The sequence below is a fragment of the Mustela putorius genome, unplaced genomic scaffold (genome assembly GCF_011764305.1).
Source record: "Mustela putorius furo isolate JIRA1106 unplaced genomic scaffold, ASM1176430v1.1 tig00003834_pilon_pilon_pilon, whole genome shotgun sequence".
In the NCBI taxonomy this organism is placed as follows: domain Eukaryota; kingdom Metazoa; phylum Chordata; class Mammalia; order Carnivora; family Mustelidae; genus Mustela; species Mustela putorius.
In genome coordinates this window covers 82,950,770-82,968,208 of record NW_025421987.1, presented here as the reverse complement: position 1 = coordinate 82,968,208, position 17,439 = coordinate 82,950,770, and the positions used below count along the sequence as shown (strand labels likewise).

The 17,439-nt window shown below is 44.4% G+C and overlaps 1 protein-coding gene and 1 long non-coding RNA gene across 3 annotated transcripts in view; both read right to left on the bottom strand.

Annotated features, from left to right (window-relative positions):
- LOC123394417 overlaps positions 1-17,439 on the bottom strand; it is a 119,615-nt gene that overhangs the window by 27,694 nt on the left and 74,482 nt on the right. For both annotated transcript variants that reach the window (XR_006609162.1, XR_006609161.1), the window contains exon 4: positions 15,120-15,405. This is a non-coding gene — a long non-coding RNA (uncharacterized LOC123394417). The remainder of the gene's footprint in view (positions 1-15,119; positions 15,406-17,439) is intronic.
- Positions 569-3,156, bottom strand: SOX2 (SRY-box transcription factor 2). Its single transcript, XM_045088658.1, has one exon. It carries the CDS (start codon positions 2,643-2,645, stop codon positions 1,680-1,682), a length of 966 nt encoding a protein of 321 aa, XP_044944593.1. The 5' UTR covers positions 2,646-3,156; the 3' UTR covers positions 569-1,679.

Genomic DNA, 17,439 nt, shown 5'->3' with positions numbered 1-17,439 from the left:
AGCAAACCACTTGTTTCCTCTCAAACAATAGCAGGGCTGAAGTAACCCAAACACCCACCCAGCAGATGAGCACTTTGCAAGTCTAGTTTGCAATTATTCTGATACAAGCATCATTTCCCCCTATAACCAGGTTTCCAAAGGGCCATTGTGCATTGAGGAAAACGAAAACAAAACCAGACAACCTGGTTCTGATTTGGCTCAATACCCCATCTGCTGAGCTACATGAAAATTTTCAGAATTGACTCCTTTCTGGCAACAAGTGGCATAAATCAGTTTTAAGTATAAGTCCCCATCATGCTTATTCATGCTGCTTAGAGAAGGAGGGGGTGGACTTACAATATATGTCTCTAATTTCTATTTTAGAAATGACACAAGCATTTCAATTTTTTGAGAGTACTTATTCAATTAATCATTCAGACATTTATTTGTTGCAATTAACATTAACACACGATACTGGACTAGAATATCAAGGTTTTCGGTATCTTGCTTTCTTGGCTGAGCACAGTATATACCCCGAGCAGTCATGTATAATCAGTGTTATCCAAATAAATGAAAGACTCAAGCATAATTTCAGTGTCCATATTTCAAAAATTTATTTATCTCAAACTGTGCATAATGGAGTAAAAACTTAAGTTGAAAATGTACCTGTTATAAGGATGGTTATTAGTTCAAATATATACATGGATTCTCGGCAGACTGATTCAAGTAATACAGAGCCGAATCTTTAAAATACAACTACGGAAAATAAAGGAGGGGGGGGGACCTTAAAATATCACAATAAATTTACAGAAATATTACAAACCATAAGAAAATATTTCAAACACAGTAATTTCATGTTTTTTTTTTATCTGAACAAAATGGAAAGTTGGGAAACAAAAGCTATTATAAATTACCAACGAAGTCAACCTGTATGGCCATTTTTGCTTTTAACAGTAAGTTAAAAAAAAATTTAGTACAATCTAAAACTTTTTCCCCTTTAAAGAAGACCACGGAGATGGTTTTGCCAGTACTTATTCTAATTTTTCCTTTTGTACAATTTTTAAACAATTAAAATGTCCAAATCTGAATATTTTTCTTCTTTCCACGTTTGCAACTGTCCTAAATTTCAGCTGCAGAATCAAAATTCAGCAAGAAGCCTCTCCTTGAAAAATATTGGCAAATTCTCAGCTTATAAACAATGGACATTTTGATTGCCATGTTTATCTCCATAAATACTGTACAAAAGTTGCTTGCAAATATTAAAACATTTTTTTTTCGTCGCTTGGAGACTAGCTCTAAATATTATTGGTAAAGACTTTTGCAAACTTTCTGCAAAGCTCCTACCGTATCACTAGAACTTTTAAAAAGTTTTGCGTAGTTTTTTTTCCTCCAGATCTATACAAGGTCCATTCCCTCGCCCGCCCCACCCCCCCTGGTTTTCTCTGTACAAAAATAGTCCCCCAAAAAGAAGTCCAGGATCTCTCATAAAAGTTTTCTCGTCGGCATCGCGGTTTTTTCGTGAGTGTGGATGGGATTGGTGTTCTCTTTTGCAGCTGTCATTTGCTGCGGGTGATGATTTTTTTTTTTTTTTTTTTTTCTGAGCGTACCGGGTTTTTCTCCATGCTGTTCCTTACTCTCCTCCCCATTTCTCTCGTTTTTCTTTGAAAATTTCTCCCCCCCTCTAGTTCACTGTCCGGCCCTCACATGTGCGAGAGGGGCAGTGTGCCGTTAATGGCCGTGCCGGGCACCGGGCCGCTCTGGTAGTGCTGGGACATGTGAAGTCTGCTGGGGGCGGCGGGCTCCGGCACCTCGGCGCCGGGGAGGTACATGCTGATCATGTCCCGGAGGTCCCCGGCCTGGCAGGGCGCCCTGGAGTGGGAGGAAGAGGTAACCACAGGGGGGCTGGAGCTGGCCTCGGACTTGACCACCGAGCCCATGGAGCCAAGCGCCATGCCTGGGGTGCCCTGTTGCGAGTAGGACATGCTGTATGTGGGCGAGCCGTTCATGTAGGTCTGCGAGCTGGTCATGGAGTTGTACTGCAGTGCGCTTACGTCGTAGCGGTGCATGGGCTGCATCTGCGCGGCGCCGTGTGCGTTGAGGCCCGGGTGCTGCGGGTAGCCCAGTTGGTCCTGCATCATGCTGTAGCTGCCGTTGCTCCAGCCGTTCATGTGCGCGTAGCTGTCCATGCGCTGGTTCACGCCCGCGCCGAGGCCGGCGCCCACCCCGACCCCGCTCGCCATGCTGTTGCCGCCCGGGGCCAGCAGCCCGCCGGGCAGCGTGTACTTATCCTTCTTCATGAGCGTCTTGGTTTTCCGCCGGGGCCGGTATTTATAATCCGGGTGCTCCTTCATGTGTAGCGCTCGCAGCCGCTTGGCCTCGTCGATGAACGGCCGCTTCTCCGTCTCCGACAAAAGTTTCCACTCGGCGCCCAGGCGTTTGCTGATCTCCGAGTTGTGCATCTTGGGGTTCTCCTGGGCCATCTTGCGCCGCTGCCCGCGGGACCACACCATGAAGGCGTTCATGGGCCGCTTGACACGGTCCGGGCTGTTCTTCTGGTTGCCGCCCGCCGCCGCCGCGGTGGAGTTGCCGCCGCCGCCGCCGCCGCCGCCCCCCGAAGTTTGCTGCGGACCCGGCGGCTTCAGCTCCGTCTCCATCATGTTGTACATGCGGGCGCTGTGCGCGGGCCCGGCCCGCCGGCGGCCGCCGACCCTCGGCCCGGCCGGGACTTTGGGGGGCCCGCGGGCGGGGGGAGAGGAGGAGGGGAGGCGGGCGGGGGTGTCGGGAGCGCAGGGCTCCACGAGAAAAATCAGGCGAAGAATAATTTGGGGGAAGAAAAGAGAGAGAGAAGCAAACTGGAATCAGGATCAAAAAAAGCGCTTCCCTCCTCTTCTGGCCGATCCTGCCGCCGCCGATGATTGTTATTATTATTTTTTGGAAAGGCTTAAGCCTGGGGCTCAAACTTCTCTCCCTTTCTTTCTCTCTCCTCTTCTTTCTCTCAGTCCTAGTCTTAAAGAGGCAGCAAACTACTTTCCCCCTTTTGCAAACACTCTCTTCTCTGCCTTGACAACTCCTGATACTTTTTTGAACAAGTTAATAGACAACCATCCATGTGATGGGGGCTGTCAGGGAATAAATGGGTTTCCAGCGACCAATCAGCGCGCGGCGGCTCCTCCACTCGAGCCCAGCCTCGCCGCCGGGTTTTGCATGAAAGGGGGCGGGGCCTGCCGCGCCGCAGGCCGCGCGGGGGAGGCAGGGGGAGGAGGGGGAAGGAGGGAGGGGGAGGCGGCTCCCACAGCCTGCCTGCCAGCCACTGAGAAACCTTTGTATCCCCTCTCGCAGCAACAGGTCACACCACACGCCTTTTCGAAGGAAGTGGGTAAACAGCGCTAAGACTACGATTTTTTTCTTCTTGAAACTTAATATTGATTTACTTTTTGGTGCGGGCCGCTCCGTTGAGGAAGGGGCGCGAGAAGCCGCTAGGGTGGTGGGGTGGGGCAGAGCCGAGTGGGTGGTGTAGGGCGACTGTCCTGCTAGTATTTCAGGAAACAGGCGGCGCAGGGGTTGGTGTGTCATTGTTCTCCCGCTCCTCCTCACGCTTCTCCCCAAGTCCAGCCTCTCCGGGGCTTCTCCCTAAGCTCGCTCTTTCCCTCGCCCCTCTTCCTCCACAGGTGCCGGCACTGGCTCACCCCTTTCTCACACTGTCCCCACAAGAAGTGAGGAGACGGAAAGCTCTGTCCTCGACCCTCCTTGCTGCCACACAGTTGGCCCTGGGTTAAGCATAAATCCGGCCTGGACGGTGTGGCCGACTCCACACTTCAGGGGAGGCCGGGCCTGGGGAAGCTGCCGCAAGCAGGCACTTCCCTGCGAGCTCGGCTGCAGCCGGGACGCTCCAGCTTGTCCCCTTACCTCCAGCCACGTCGCCCACCATCTTAGGCTCCATTCAGTCGATGGAGAGAGGAGGCCCCCATTCTCGTCCTCTGTCCCCATGCTCCCCCTGAGCCTCCCCCAAAGCAGGATTTCAGTTGGGCCGGTGTCAAGAGGAGGCTGGGGGAAGAGACAGATCAACAGAAGGGCGCTCAGCAGCTCGGGCTCTGGAGCAGCGTAACGACAACTTCCTGGCATCCCACGGCACAGGATGGAGGTGGCATTTGGGCCGCACTCCCAAACTCCCTCCCACGCAGAGTTCCCAGGACTCGAGCAGAACCAGCCCTGCCATTCCCCTGTGACTTGTGCTGTGGTGGCCCGCGCCGCCGGGGTCTGGGGCCGCGCTCCGAGGGGGCGCCAGGCCTGGGAGGCGGGTGTGGTGCGCCCCAGGCACAGGTGCAGGCAGTGCAGGCCGGAAGAACACGGCCAAGACTGGTCTTGGGGGGGAGCCTAGCAAGGCCGAGGCTGGAGGAGGATGGAACGGAGGCGGGGGTAGGGGCTCAGGAATCCCGCCCGCCCAGGACCCAAGAGGGTAATTTTAGCCGCTCTCCCATTGTCCTGACGTAAAGATTTCAATAGGTAGGCGCTCAATGCGGAGAGCAATGGCAGCACGTCCCTTACAAATAGGTAGTTTTGTTTCTCTTGTTGTCGCTACACGGAGTCAAACAAAGCCCCGTCTAAGTTTCCTTCCACTCTCTTGTTGGGATCTTTGTGGCTAAAATGCACTTGACTACAAAGGGTGGGGGGAAAAACCTGATGCCATTTCTTTTTTATAAAGGGCTTAAACACATCAGGGTTACTTATTTTCTTTCTTCTGTAACACTCTCTCCGCCCCCTCCTCCCCTGATCTATCTACCCTTACTCACCCTAAGAAAATGTACTGAATAGTATCTGTCGGCCACGTTCCATTTATTATCTTTACAAAACTTTACTTTTTTTGTTTCTTACTAACCATCTTTCTCCCATAACCATCACCACCCCCACTCCAACTTCTCCAATCCTGCCCTCCCAGGCTTTTCTGTTCCTGTCCAACTCAAAATAAGTATGCTCACTGGAAAACCAGGAAAGCTGAGAAAAAGAATCCTGCAGACTTTTCTTTATAAATTATTATTTCCAATCAGCCGCCCCTCCCCCATCACTTTCTTCTTTTTCTCTAAGTTATGGTTTGTTTTAGTTCTTGGGAACCCGGGGAGGGTGACTGGCCTTCTCGAAACGGATAAATACATGGCACTCTTCAAAACAAAATAACGTCTTCTGTTTATTCGAGGTGTAATAGTAAGCTAAACAGGGACACGGAGATTAAAAAAGAAAAGGTTAGAGGCTCAGAAGACAACACCGCAGCCACAGGCTTTTCAGCGCGTCTGGTGTCAAGGATGTAGCTGGTGCGCCCCCTACTGGTGGATTCGCTTTTCCACGATACAGTTTTGCTTTTACCTTTAAAAGAAGGTGTTTGGAAATAATTAAAGGGAAAAAAAATGAGGGGAATGGGAGGAAGATCCAACTAATTACGCGTAATCTAAACAAAAGAAAAGTTAACATATCATATAAGCTATGGAACCAAATCATAAGAATCAGATTTAATTTGCTTAACTTAGAAATGTACATATAACCTCCAGATAAGTAGGAGGTTAAACCGTGGGGAAAAAATAGGTACAAATTATGAGATTCAACATATGAATGAATTATGATTGTCCAGATGCCACGAAGGGCAGACCAAGCATTCACTTCATGATTGTGTATGCGTTGGTCTGCTCTTAGTAGCATTATTCTGCAAACTTTAAAAAAGCTTATGGATAATTAAGTCTGAAGAAAAAAAAACCCAAGGGGTTGATGTGGATAATGGTGGAGTACATGTATTAAAATAAATATTAATAACGAATGGTTACAGTAGCAATATTTTTAATCTCCCTCTCTCTCAAGGGGTAATAGGAAGAGGCACAAATTTTTCCTTGGGATAATATATAAAAGCTTTTATACATTCTCAGATGCCTGTGTTTGTGCCTGAACTCTATAATAATGCATTTAAGAGGTTAAAGGGGCTGGCTAGGTCTTTTGTTAATTGCTTTTATCATATAAATAAGCTATGGAAATACATTACAATTGTGTTATCATTGGTTGCATTTATTTACAGCTTTATTTTAATTAAGCCTGCTGTACTTATCAAGGCAATAAACTAACTGTGGCTGGCATTTATGCATAATAATGTGCTATGAAAATAAGATTAAAGAAGATGGCGATAGCAGAAACAATTTTCTCATTAGATTTTTTTAGAACATATGCATTAAAAAAATCAGATCACCGGCCACTCTATTTCAATCCGGCACTATCACTGGCCCCTAAATATAATAATAACTATAATAATCACAATAGATGATAGAAGCAGCACTGTTTTAGGTTTATAACAGATGGCTACAGTACTAGTAACAATGCACCATTGACTACTAGGGAATCAAAATAAGATTTGGAAGAGGATGCTTCATCCTTCAAGAATTTAAAAATGTTGCCATTGGCACAATGTATGAAAATGTAAAGTGCTTAATCTAAAAGAAGTATAGCATTTCCCTTTCATGGGCAGCAAAAAGCTGCATACTTTTAAAGCAAGATTAGAAATTAGGAAAAAAAAAATGCGTAACTCCTAGGATATTCTGATTTAATTTTGCTCTACTATATAGGCCCAAACCCCAAATCCTTACCTGATTAAGTGTAGCTCAGTTTTATCTTTTACACATTTCTCTCCTAAACTCCCCTTATCCCTCCCCAAGTATTATATCTGAAGCCAACTAACAATTTTGTGGAGCTAGGGGACTGTAGACTTATTTTTTCTTCTTAATGGCAAATAGAGGTTTAACTTGCAGTAATTAGGTGAGAACTAGCCAAGCATCTTACTATTATGATGCTTGTTAAAAAACGCTTCTTTTCTGCATCTGCATTTGAGTGTGTTCCCCTCCTCTCTTAATCTTCTTATGGAAATGAAGGCAAACGGCAGGGAACCTGCAGAGTCTTGGAGAATGTCCTTGTTAACTGGAATTTCTCAGCATTGCTAATTAGCAGAGTTTGACGACCACCAGTATTGGGGGGAAAGCTCTGTTTAACCACTCACAAACCATTCCGAGGAAGAGCAGACTAATTTTATTTTGTAATTAAAATCTGAAAAGGGCCCTATTTGACAGTTAGGGCTATGAGAGTTTTATCTCCCCGTGAAATAATTACTGCCTTGATAACTCAATTTTCTGAAAAATGTCAACTGTGGGCTCCAAAAGTTTTAATTTCATTACGTAAGGAAAAAAAGAGAAAAATAGAAGAAAATGTACAGAAAGGCTTTCTAATTCTGGAAGTGGTTAAATATATTAGGAGCCAGATTTGGCCAAATGAAGGGGTTTTTTTCCTCCCTTTTTTGTTATGCTTCCTCCGGATCCTAACCTTCCAGCCTTCTTCACTGAAAGCGCCCATGGCAGTGGCCATACTGCAGTGAAAGAGATCATATCAGTGGTGTGGTAAGAGGCACAGAAGCTAAAAAGAGAAGTACGGCAACCCAAGAAAAGTTTCTGATTTTAAAAGCAAAAAATAAAGGAAAATTCCAACGTGTAGGACAATGCTGGTGCAATCTGGTAAGGTGACATTTTATTGATATTTATCCCCAAACACAACAAAACTGAGAATTGCAGAATAAGGAGACTGGTATAAGCCAATTTAAAACATGTTTCCTTTTTCCCCCTAAATTAGCCCCCCCCCAAAAAAGTCCCTCAATCCTTCCAAATTGGAGCATGCCACAAGACTTCCAGAATGATCAACACCTGATTCTTCAAGATACATGAAACAAACACAGATAAATGAAGGTAAAGAAAGGCACTAGAGAATTTCTTTTCCTTACAAAAGCACCACATATTTCCCAAAAACTCTAAGTCTTAAACTGGAAAAAGTTAGGATATTGAAAGTAAGAGCAAAAATTAGAATTGTGCTATTATCAAACTTCACTTGCTTTAGACTACGAAGGATCCCTCACAAGATCCTAAAGGGGATACCACAATTTTTAAAAAGCAGTTTTCAAAATGATAGAAAGCCCTTCATCTACATTTCCTCCATTTTCTTCCTGTTGCCAAACTTGTCAGATTTTGAAAGTGGGAAAGGTTATTGACAGGAACTATAATAAATGTTTCTAGATGACACAAAGAGCAAGCATATATCTCTATCCCTTTTTATTTACTAAAACATAGATATGCATATGGATGCATGGTGGATGGGCAATTTAAAATTGTTTAATTATATTTTTTTCTTCTTGTCTGTCCCTTCAGCACCTTGCCTTTAATTTCCAGAAGTGGTATTACACATAACAAATGAACAAGGGGATAACAAATGCTATTTCAGTCCAGACCCAATTTCACCAAATAATTTCACTCAAGAGCTGTAAGGACCCTTGAAACCTAAGGAATGCAGAGCTGCTCTGAATCCAGCTCCTTTTTATACTCACTCTCTTTCATCTGATTCCCACTGATGAAATAAATACATTTTAAAAGGAACTCAATGATATAAAGAAAACCAAATATATTTCCCCCTTACTTCAAATTATAGCAACAAAAGTAATATATAATCACTTGTGTATGTCTTCAGGGCTATATATGACAATCATCATATCGCTTCTAGTATTACATATATATGTACCTCCTTCATATATTCCAGCTCAAATATTTCCTGGAAAAAAGGATTCACATTTCACAATTTCATTTCCATTTCTGAATTATCAAGCAGTTTTAATGTAAGAGCTGTCTCTGCACTGCAGCTGTTGTCCAGGGAAAAACATAGTGTGCCCATTAAATGATCTAATTATTTTAAATAGAAATTCCCTTAAAAAAAAAAAAAAAAGAAAGACAAACTGAAACAGCCTCCTACCAGTGGTTTTCAGTTATACTGAAAAGAAATGAAACTATAATTTTGATTTTAAAAATCAGAAGAAAGGAATGAAAAGCGAAAATAAAACCAGGCAAACAGAGCACCAGGAACTGCAAGTGGGCCAACAAACCAATGGCCCTTTCACACCTCTAAATCATCGCTTGAGAGTCTAAATACATATCTCCCTGACTGACCACACTATCTTGTGCAATTAATCATACCAAAGGAACAGGGTTTCCTTAGAACCCGAGTTTTCCAGTGACTAGGACTGTTACCGTGATTTTAGGAAAAAGATGACGGTCTTAAATTCTCCAAACTGATTATTTCCTTTAGATGTGACCACAAGTTTTGTGGGGAAAACAAACCTACAGCTTCCTTAAGATTTCTCTGGAGCATATTAAGTGGCTCATGAATGACATCCCAGTGCATGCCAGGCTGCACACTCACTGCAGCGGCAATCCACCACGGAGGGAGAAAGTCTCTCCCTTAGTCTGGCTCCTTCTAAACTGCTGAAGTGGAATTTTGTCTTCTCCTGGAGATCTCATGGTGCACACTGCTTCTGTGTTACTTCAAGTTCCCTTTCCAGAAGTACCACCAGACATAACACAGACTCAAAAAGTGACAGTGCTCAACTACCTCAGAAGGCAGAGGTGTTTGGGGAAAGAAATGAGATCAGCTTTACCTACAGGAGGGACAGGAATACTATCGAAGGAAAAGGAAGAAAGTCTTTCACCTGTTTATATGAAAAGAAGTTGAAAGCAAATCATTGGGGTGGAAAAAAAATCACCTACAGTCACCATCAGCCCTAAACAAAACTACTACCCACTTTTTCTCAGAGTTGCAGCTGTGGCTAGCCTTGGAAAGTGCTCTAAATCAATGGGTACACCCATCCTGGGTGGCCTGGCACCCTCAAGGCCTCCCATTGATATCTGGAGCCCTCTACCAAAAGCTCTTTTGGCCTCAAAAGAAATGTCTGAGAAATCTGCCTTCCCAGGGGCCCACTTCTGCTCACCCTCTAGTGCCCCTTTCCAGCCCTGGCTCAGATGGAGTTGGGCTTCCAAACCCATCCCAATGGAATTCTCAGATGGCTAGCCTAATAATCTTTAAAGGCTCCTTCAGAGCTGTGGCTCTGACTTTTATCTCCTCTCCCAACCTTCTGCCCTTTTTGTAGGCTCTCCCAATTCCTTTTCCCTCCCGCCCCACCCCCACTCCTTAATTTGAAGATCATTGACAGGATAGGCTGTAATGAGTCCTTCAGAAACTGTTATGATCTACAGTGACAATCTCTGCACCTAATTCTCAGATTATTGACAAGCACCGTGGGCTCAGTGGTGTCAAGTTGTACTCATGGTTTCAACACCCTTCAGCAACCCACAGACCAGCTGGGCCCTGAAGGACCTGGAGTCCGAAGAGTTTAGCTGCCCCTTGCGTGGCAGAGAGATGAGTATCTGTCTGTATCTCAGCTCCCTCAAGTTCGCCTGGGCTTTCTCCCTGGTACCTTGTCTGTTTCAGGGTTAGGTCAAAGGAACTATAAGGGCTCTTCAAAGCTTAAAACAAAGCTTAAAAACAAAGCGAAAGAGCAAACTTAATAAATGAGGGCTCATCCGTAATAATCAATCAGTCATCTTCTCCACCCCCAAATAGTTACCAAACTCCAAGCCACACAGCCTGGCTTTCATAGTGAGGCTTGGGTTCATCAAGAAGGGTCTGAGATATGGGAGGGAGAGGGAACTTGGAACTTGGCACAGACTCAGTGGGCCCAAGCTAGGGTGGCCCATCCTCTGAGATTGCTCTCAGGGTGGGGCACCATTGACTACTCTTAAAGCAGGGCGCTCAGCCAAGAGGCGCAGGCTAAGGCCTGGACGCTGGGACAAGAGACCCCAAATGCCCGCTCCGCCCCTAAAGGGCTCTTTGCTGTTGCAGAAAAACGGGGGCCTGTTGCCAGCCGGGGTGGTTTTTCCTGCTTCTAAGGAGTCAGTCACTCGCTGCCCTCTCCCCAGTCCCCAAAGATGGAAGGGCTGTCTTCCCGCTGGCTGCCGTGGGGCGTGGGATTCCCGCAGGGGCTGAGGCCGCCTGAAACCACAGAAATGACACTGCGCTGGAAAAGCTGGGTGGCATTCCCAGGCCTAGGCCACCCACTTCTTTAGTTCTCTTTCATAAACTAGGGGTTGCGCTTTCTTCCTGGGCCCTGGGAAGTTGGGGACACACAGCCCGCTTGCAGCCAGGTGCGACTCCTCCCCTATCCCCCCTCCCGGCTTCGCCCTCCAGGTTGGGACCCCCTAGGGGCGGAACCGGGTCGAAATCTCCAGGCCACTGGTATTGCAAACTCTACATCACTTCTGAACAGCAAGTATATACTCCCTTTCACGGGTCGCCTCCAAGATTCTGCAGGCTTTGGCCTCCCCACCCACCAGTAGCCTTGAACAGCGGCTGTCATGCACCGTTTGTTGGCGCTGGTTCCAAAACTGGCCCGGATTTAATCGTTCTGTAACGGGGACTCGGTTTTTTTTTTTGTTTGTTTGTTTGTTTATTTTTGTTTTTTTTTTTTTTGTTGTGGTTGTTTTGTTTTTTTGTAAAGCAAAGGGTGGGTGGGTTGCCTGTAGCGGGGAATCCCGCTTGCCCGTTATTTAGATAGGATTCCGGGTAAAAACTGATCAAAGCCTTGATTCTTTTCCTGCCACGGTATCCAAAGTCATTTATTGAGAAACACAAGCCGAGATTCGATTCTGGAATCAAATGGAGAAGACATCTCTCATCGCACTGAACACCAGTTCCCCTGAAAACACAATCTCGGATCCAATGATTTGGGAAAGTGGGAGGAATAAATGTAAGAACAACGTAAACTTGCATAACCACAGTATTAAATATTTTTAAAAGTAATTCTGTTATGAAAATTAATCTGGTTTCAGCAGGGAAATTTAAAAAAAAAAAAAAAACCAACCTCTTAACTTCTTAAGATTCTTATCTTAAAGTTAAAATTGTAAGTACATCCCCAAAGATTGAAATCATAAAACACCTTGTTGAGATCATCTGTTCCTTTAACACTGGAATTGTTTCAGTTTGATTTTAAACACCTAAACAAACCCATATTTCCCCATCGTTTTACATTCAGAAGGTCTGTCATTTCTATAGTTTATCTTTCTGAAAGAGTTCAAAGTGTACTTCTAGCCTTATTTGCTCACCAAAGAAAAAGCCAAACCTCTTTCTTATGTAGACAGGTACTTTTGGAAGTGTAAAAATACTCCTCTTCCCCTAGGATAATTTGGATTTCTGGTCATTGAAAATGCTGAATTTCAAAAGAAAATACTCTTTACCATTGGCATACCTTCCCTGAAGTCCTATGGCTGAGATGCTGAGATAAAAGAAGAAAGGTGTCAGGCACCTGTTTCTTAAATAATATCTGGAATTTAACTGCCATCCCAGAAAGGAAAAGTTTGATCAAGATTGGTTTGGGGGATGCAACACATTCAAAGCAGAAACTGGCCTCTTAATTACACTCTGAAAATAAACAAATAAAAACCGAGCAAGTTATTTCGTTTACTCAGGGACTAGGGGCAGTTCTTGAAGGACCTCGGAGGACATACAAGATGCTGCTGACAACGTCAAAAGAGCAAGCAGAAGCATCTTCCGTTTCATTATTATTATTATTTTTAATGTGGACAGAACGGGAGAAGTAATTTGCTTGGTTTTCCACTGCTACAGAAGAAAGTTCTCTCTCTCTCTCTCTTTTTAAATCATGCTTCTCTACGTGTTTTACTATCTCAGATTCTAAAAAGAGTCCCAAACCCAAAAGGGGGTAGGGGGTTGCAGGGATGTGAGGAGGACCAGGTTAGTCTTTATTTTTTATTGAATTAAAATTGTATCATCTCCTTTTTATTTTTTATTGAATTAAATTATATTATCTTTCAAGGATATAAAAACTTGTTTCCTCGCCCCATCTCCTTTTTGGAGGGTAATAAAGAGTTTTATCTAACCCCAGAGCAAGGTTCTCGCGATTTCCAGGACTGGCGCTGTGCATCTCCTACTGTGTCCAACAGGGGGCGCTGGTCACGAACCTGCGCCGCGGCTCAGCGCCGCTTCACATCTGAGCCGGGTTCCAGCCCCGGAAGGCGAGAGCCGCTCGCGGGGTCGAGTACAGAGCTTTAGTCTTCGTGGATAAAAAGAGATTAAAGGCTAAATTCTTTTTTTGGGTGTGTGTGTTGGGGGGGGGAGGGTTATCAATTTTAACCAACTACGAAAATGTAGAGCTTTTTTATCCTTTGATGTTCTTATAAAGAAACTCCTATTGGTTGAGGAATTACACGGTTTCTGAGCCAACACTGCAGCTACAGTGTGGGGGAAATTATTTAATTAAAAATATATTTTTCCATCTGTTCACATGATCTTTTTAGAAGTACTTAAAAAGCTGACACTGATCCCTTTGGCCTGTTAACCCTGCCCTAAGTTTCAAATACTTTAGCTATTTCGAAGGCCCTTCTATTAATTTGAAGGGGAAAAATAAAAGAGACCCAAATATTTAAATCCCCCCCTAAACATTTACTGTTCTGCGTCCCCCCCTTTTTTTCCCCCTTAAACAGTGGCTTTTGTGTGATTGACATATTACACGACTGCCGATTCTGCAAAGCCAGGTATAAATGACAAGAAGCGGCTCTAAAAAAAAATCTGATGTTGGACTACATAACACCCATGTATAAGATGAAATCTAAATAATATTGTAATCCACCCACCCCCACCCTAACTTAAAAAAAAAAAAAAAAAACCTTCACCTGTATTTAAATAGCGTGTCTTTAATTACAGCAGTTGGGGATGCATGAGGCTGAAATGAAATTAGCAGTCATTACCAGTCCTTTAACTCTGTGGTGCTTTTGATCAGCACTAAATTAGCTTTCCAGTCCTAACAAAGACTCTACAGCAAGCAGTGGGCTGTAAATAAGACAGCGCGACCTGCCCTCAACACCTTTTCTCTTGTCAATCATAGCTCTATCATTCAGCCCAAGATTAACCTTTATCTACCAAATTTAAAAAAAAAAAAAAAGAACGAAAGAAAGAAGAAAAAGAGAAAAGAAAAAGGAGGCCGGAAGGAAAGGCCCCTGACTACCGCATATCGCAATAACTGAGGTTCCTAGGAGGCCCCTTTAAATTGTATTCTAATGTAATGAGTTTGTGTCAGAATCTGCAATTTCCAAATCATGCCCCCCCCACCTCAGCCCCCAAGACCTCTTCAGTATATTAGAAGAGTCACAATGCTGTTCAGGTAGGAAAGGAATCCCTTTCTCCATATTAGTAATTGAGCATGGGCCACCCTCCCTAAGTCAACTGGCCAGTGGCCTCTCCTCCTCTATTAGTCTAACAAAATTTTGGGAGAGGAGGAGATGTTTGAGGAGAAAACACTGATAATTTTAAGGCATATACATAAGTTTCCGGGATGAAAACAATCAATTTACTCCACTAATAGTCTCTAGTTTCTAAGCCTGCGGAGAAAAACCACCAACAGCAACAACAAAAACCCAGCTGCTTTTCCCAGTACTGAATTAAAAAAGTAAAACATTGATTCATATTGCCATTAGAGGGCGCCAGAGAGCAAGCCCATCACCTCTCGCACAACTTCCCACAGAAGCCCTCCTAGCTTCCAGCTCCGCCATGCTCTGTGATTCCTTCTCTCAGGTAATATTTCCTGCTTATCCTGTCCTCTTGTATCTCTAGCCCCCTCAGTGTCAATCTCTATAAAGAATGAGGTGTCGCCATGTCCCTTTCCTTTGCTTTTTTTCACACCCCCTCCCTAACTACCACCAAAATAGTTAAGACGCCAGATGAAATAGTAGCAACCCCTTAATGATATGTACCTTTGGGCTCAAATCACTCTTTCCATTCTATGTAACCTTGGTCTGGAGAAGGATTTTTTTTTTTTTTTTTAGGAATGAGATGCTAGAATTTGACATTTTTAAGATGGAAGCCTGAAATTTTTCATTTCTGCATTTCTCTCTGGGGGCTCACGGATTTCTACATTTTCAAAGAAAAAGAAAAACACACACCCTTGCAAGGCAACTGATTATGTTCAGCACTAAAACTGTTCAGAAGAGAATAAAATAATGTCTTCATTTCTGCATTTGTTAAAGAAATCAAAATTAGCATTTAATTCCAAAAGTTAACGCTTTCAGACTTAAATCTGCCTGTGTTAAATGACTGCCACACAGGGTGTATTTCCAGATCTCTTAAAGGTCAAAAGAAAAAAAAAAAAAATAGAATGAGGGGAAGAAAGTGAGTTGGGGGGGTGGGCGGAGAGGAGTGAGCTAGCAGTGAATGTCAAAGTTGGGTTGCAAGCTACTTACATGTCCATGCCAGATCAGGGTGTTGTCTTGTAGCAGTTTGATTGGCAGGTAAAAAAGCGAAAGAACGTGAGGGCTTCCTGAGCCTCTTGTCAGCCCAAGCTTGATCACTTCTCACCGGACAGAACGAGTTGAAGGAGCTTGCAATTCCCCTCTCGTCCTCCATCCAAGGCACCGTGAATCCATTTCGGCTTTTCTTCCCCCCAGTCTCTCCATCAGCCTCCTGCCTTCACCCGCTTCGCCTTCCACCAGCCTCCAAGACCTAGCCTAGCGTTGCCACTGCAATCCCCTGCAACAAGAAAAATCGTTTATGGCTTAAAACCCCAAATGGCTGATTTTTTAAAAGAGAGAGAGAGAGAGAGAGAGGGAGAGGGAGAGAGAGAGAGGAGTGAGAGGGTGAGGGGGAGAGAGGGGGAGCGAGAAGAATGCACCCAGAGAACAACAAAAAAGTCAGTTATCCTAACACTGCTCTATCCCCCCACCGTACAGAAGAAGAATAAAAAAAAAAAAGCTTTATGTTTTTTCAGTGGGTATTCAAAGATAATTTGATGCCATTGTTTCTGCTACAGATGGTTCTTTTAAATACAATAACACGGCTCTTTGTGCAGGCTACCCACAATAAAAATCGAAAGCGTTCCCCTGAATAACCATTTTGTTCTCTCTTGTATGGGGCCAACAAAAGATGCCGTGAGGTAATGGGTTCTGTTTATTGAAGCCATAGAATAGGGGTTTGATAAAGATTTTTTTAAAGCAGAAGACCTTGCAAGGTCGGGCTGATCTCTTCATATTTTTTTTATTAAAATATTTGTCCAATAGATTATTCCTTGGTGCAGCTGCAGGTTTCCTCCTCAATTTTTAATCAGCCCAAACATCTGTCTCTTTGAGGAGGCTTTAAAAAAATCTGCAATTGTATCAATGGTGCAGTAACCTAAAAACCTGAGTTTTTAGGCTCAGTGCAGGCAAAGGCAATGGAGTTTCAATTCTATTTGGGGTGGGGTGAGATGGGGTTGGGGGAGAGGAGACACAACAATCCCATAGAGACTGAAGAAAATGAGGCTTCCCTCCCTCCCCACCCCCCACGCCCCTGTTGACCATGCACAACTTGCATGAGTCAGATACAGATCACTGAGGACTTGAGGTATCTCTCCTGATCTCTGCAAGCTCCCATCCCTGCATGCATGTTGGATGGGGGCTAGGCAGGTTTTCTTACCATGCTTGCCTTCTCCTCTGGTTAGGTCTCTAACCTTGAAAACCTAGGATGGGAGCCCAGGGGGAGGAGTGGAACAAACTAAAGAGTAGTCTCTAGCACCCAAAGGGTCCCATTCTTGGCTCTCTTTCATTCACTGTTAGCTAGCTTTGACTCATTGATTGCTATCCTGCCAGGGGACTGGTGGCCACAGCCTGCCTGTTACAGCGCCGCATCCCCTCAGGCTTGTTCTCACAGCCACCCTGCTTCCTCCTCGGTTCCATGCGGAGCCTCTGCCTCTCCTAGGCGGGTAAGCCCTGCTACCTAGACTTAGCTGAGGTCAGTATCAACTTTGAGAGAGCCTTGGAAACCCTCAGGCAATGAGGACGCTGCAAGGGGAGATGGCTAGGTTTGTCTACCTTTCTATAGGAATTAATGCCAGGGCTCTCTAGGCCTCCAATAGCCCAGAGTGACAGTAATCCACTTTCATGACTTGTGCTCTGTGTGTTGTCACTTGTGGCAAGACAATAGTCTGGGAAAATGGCTTTAATCATAAAAACAAGTATTCATTGGGTTCTCTATCTCTGCCCCTTGCCCCATTTAGTCCTCCTTTTCTTCCCACAAACCCAGTCAAATAAAAGAAAGATAAACGCTCAAATGAATGCCTTGACAAAACTGATCTTAGCTTCTACTTTCCCTTTTGGAAACAATACTGTTACTGGTTTACATCTGGTCTGGAAGTCATCTAATAAGGGATTCTTGGGGACTATTACTTAGACACCTGTTACAGCCTTCCCTATGAAACTTGAAAAACAAATTTTAAAAAAAGGGCAGAAAATTAAACAAATTTTCACATGGTTGTTCCTCCGTAAATCATTTTAGATCTCAGGGCGAACACCTTAATAGGAGTTTGAAAAGAATGAAAGTCAGGGTAGTACCAAAAAGTTATGCATGTCCCAACCCTCTCTGGATCAAGAAAAGTGGGTTTGTATAAGCAATGTCACTGTGTTGGGGAGGGGAAATGAAGAGCGCAAATCAAGAGCCCCCTTTAATACAACAGGCTAAGGAGTGTGTACCTGTGACTTCAGGCACGGTAAGAAAAGTGGGGAGCATTATGCAAAACTGAAAGTCCATAGT

Bases quoted from the DNA above. Each gene is read 5' to 3' on its own strand.
- SOX2 (XM_045088658.1), bottom strand. From the start codon at position 2,645: ATGTACAACATGATGGAGACGGAGCTGAAGCCGCCGGGTCCGCAGCAA.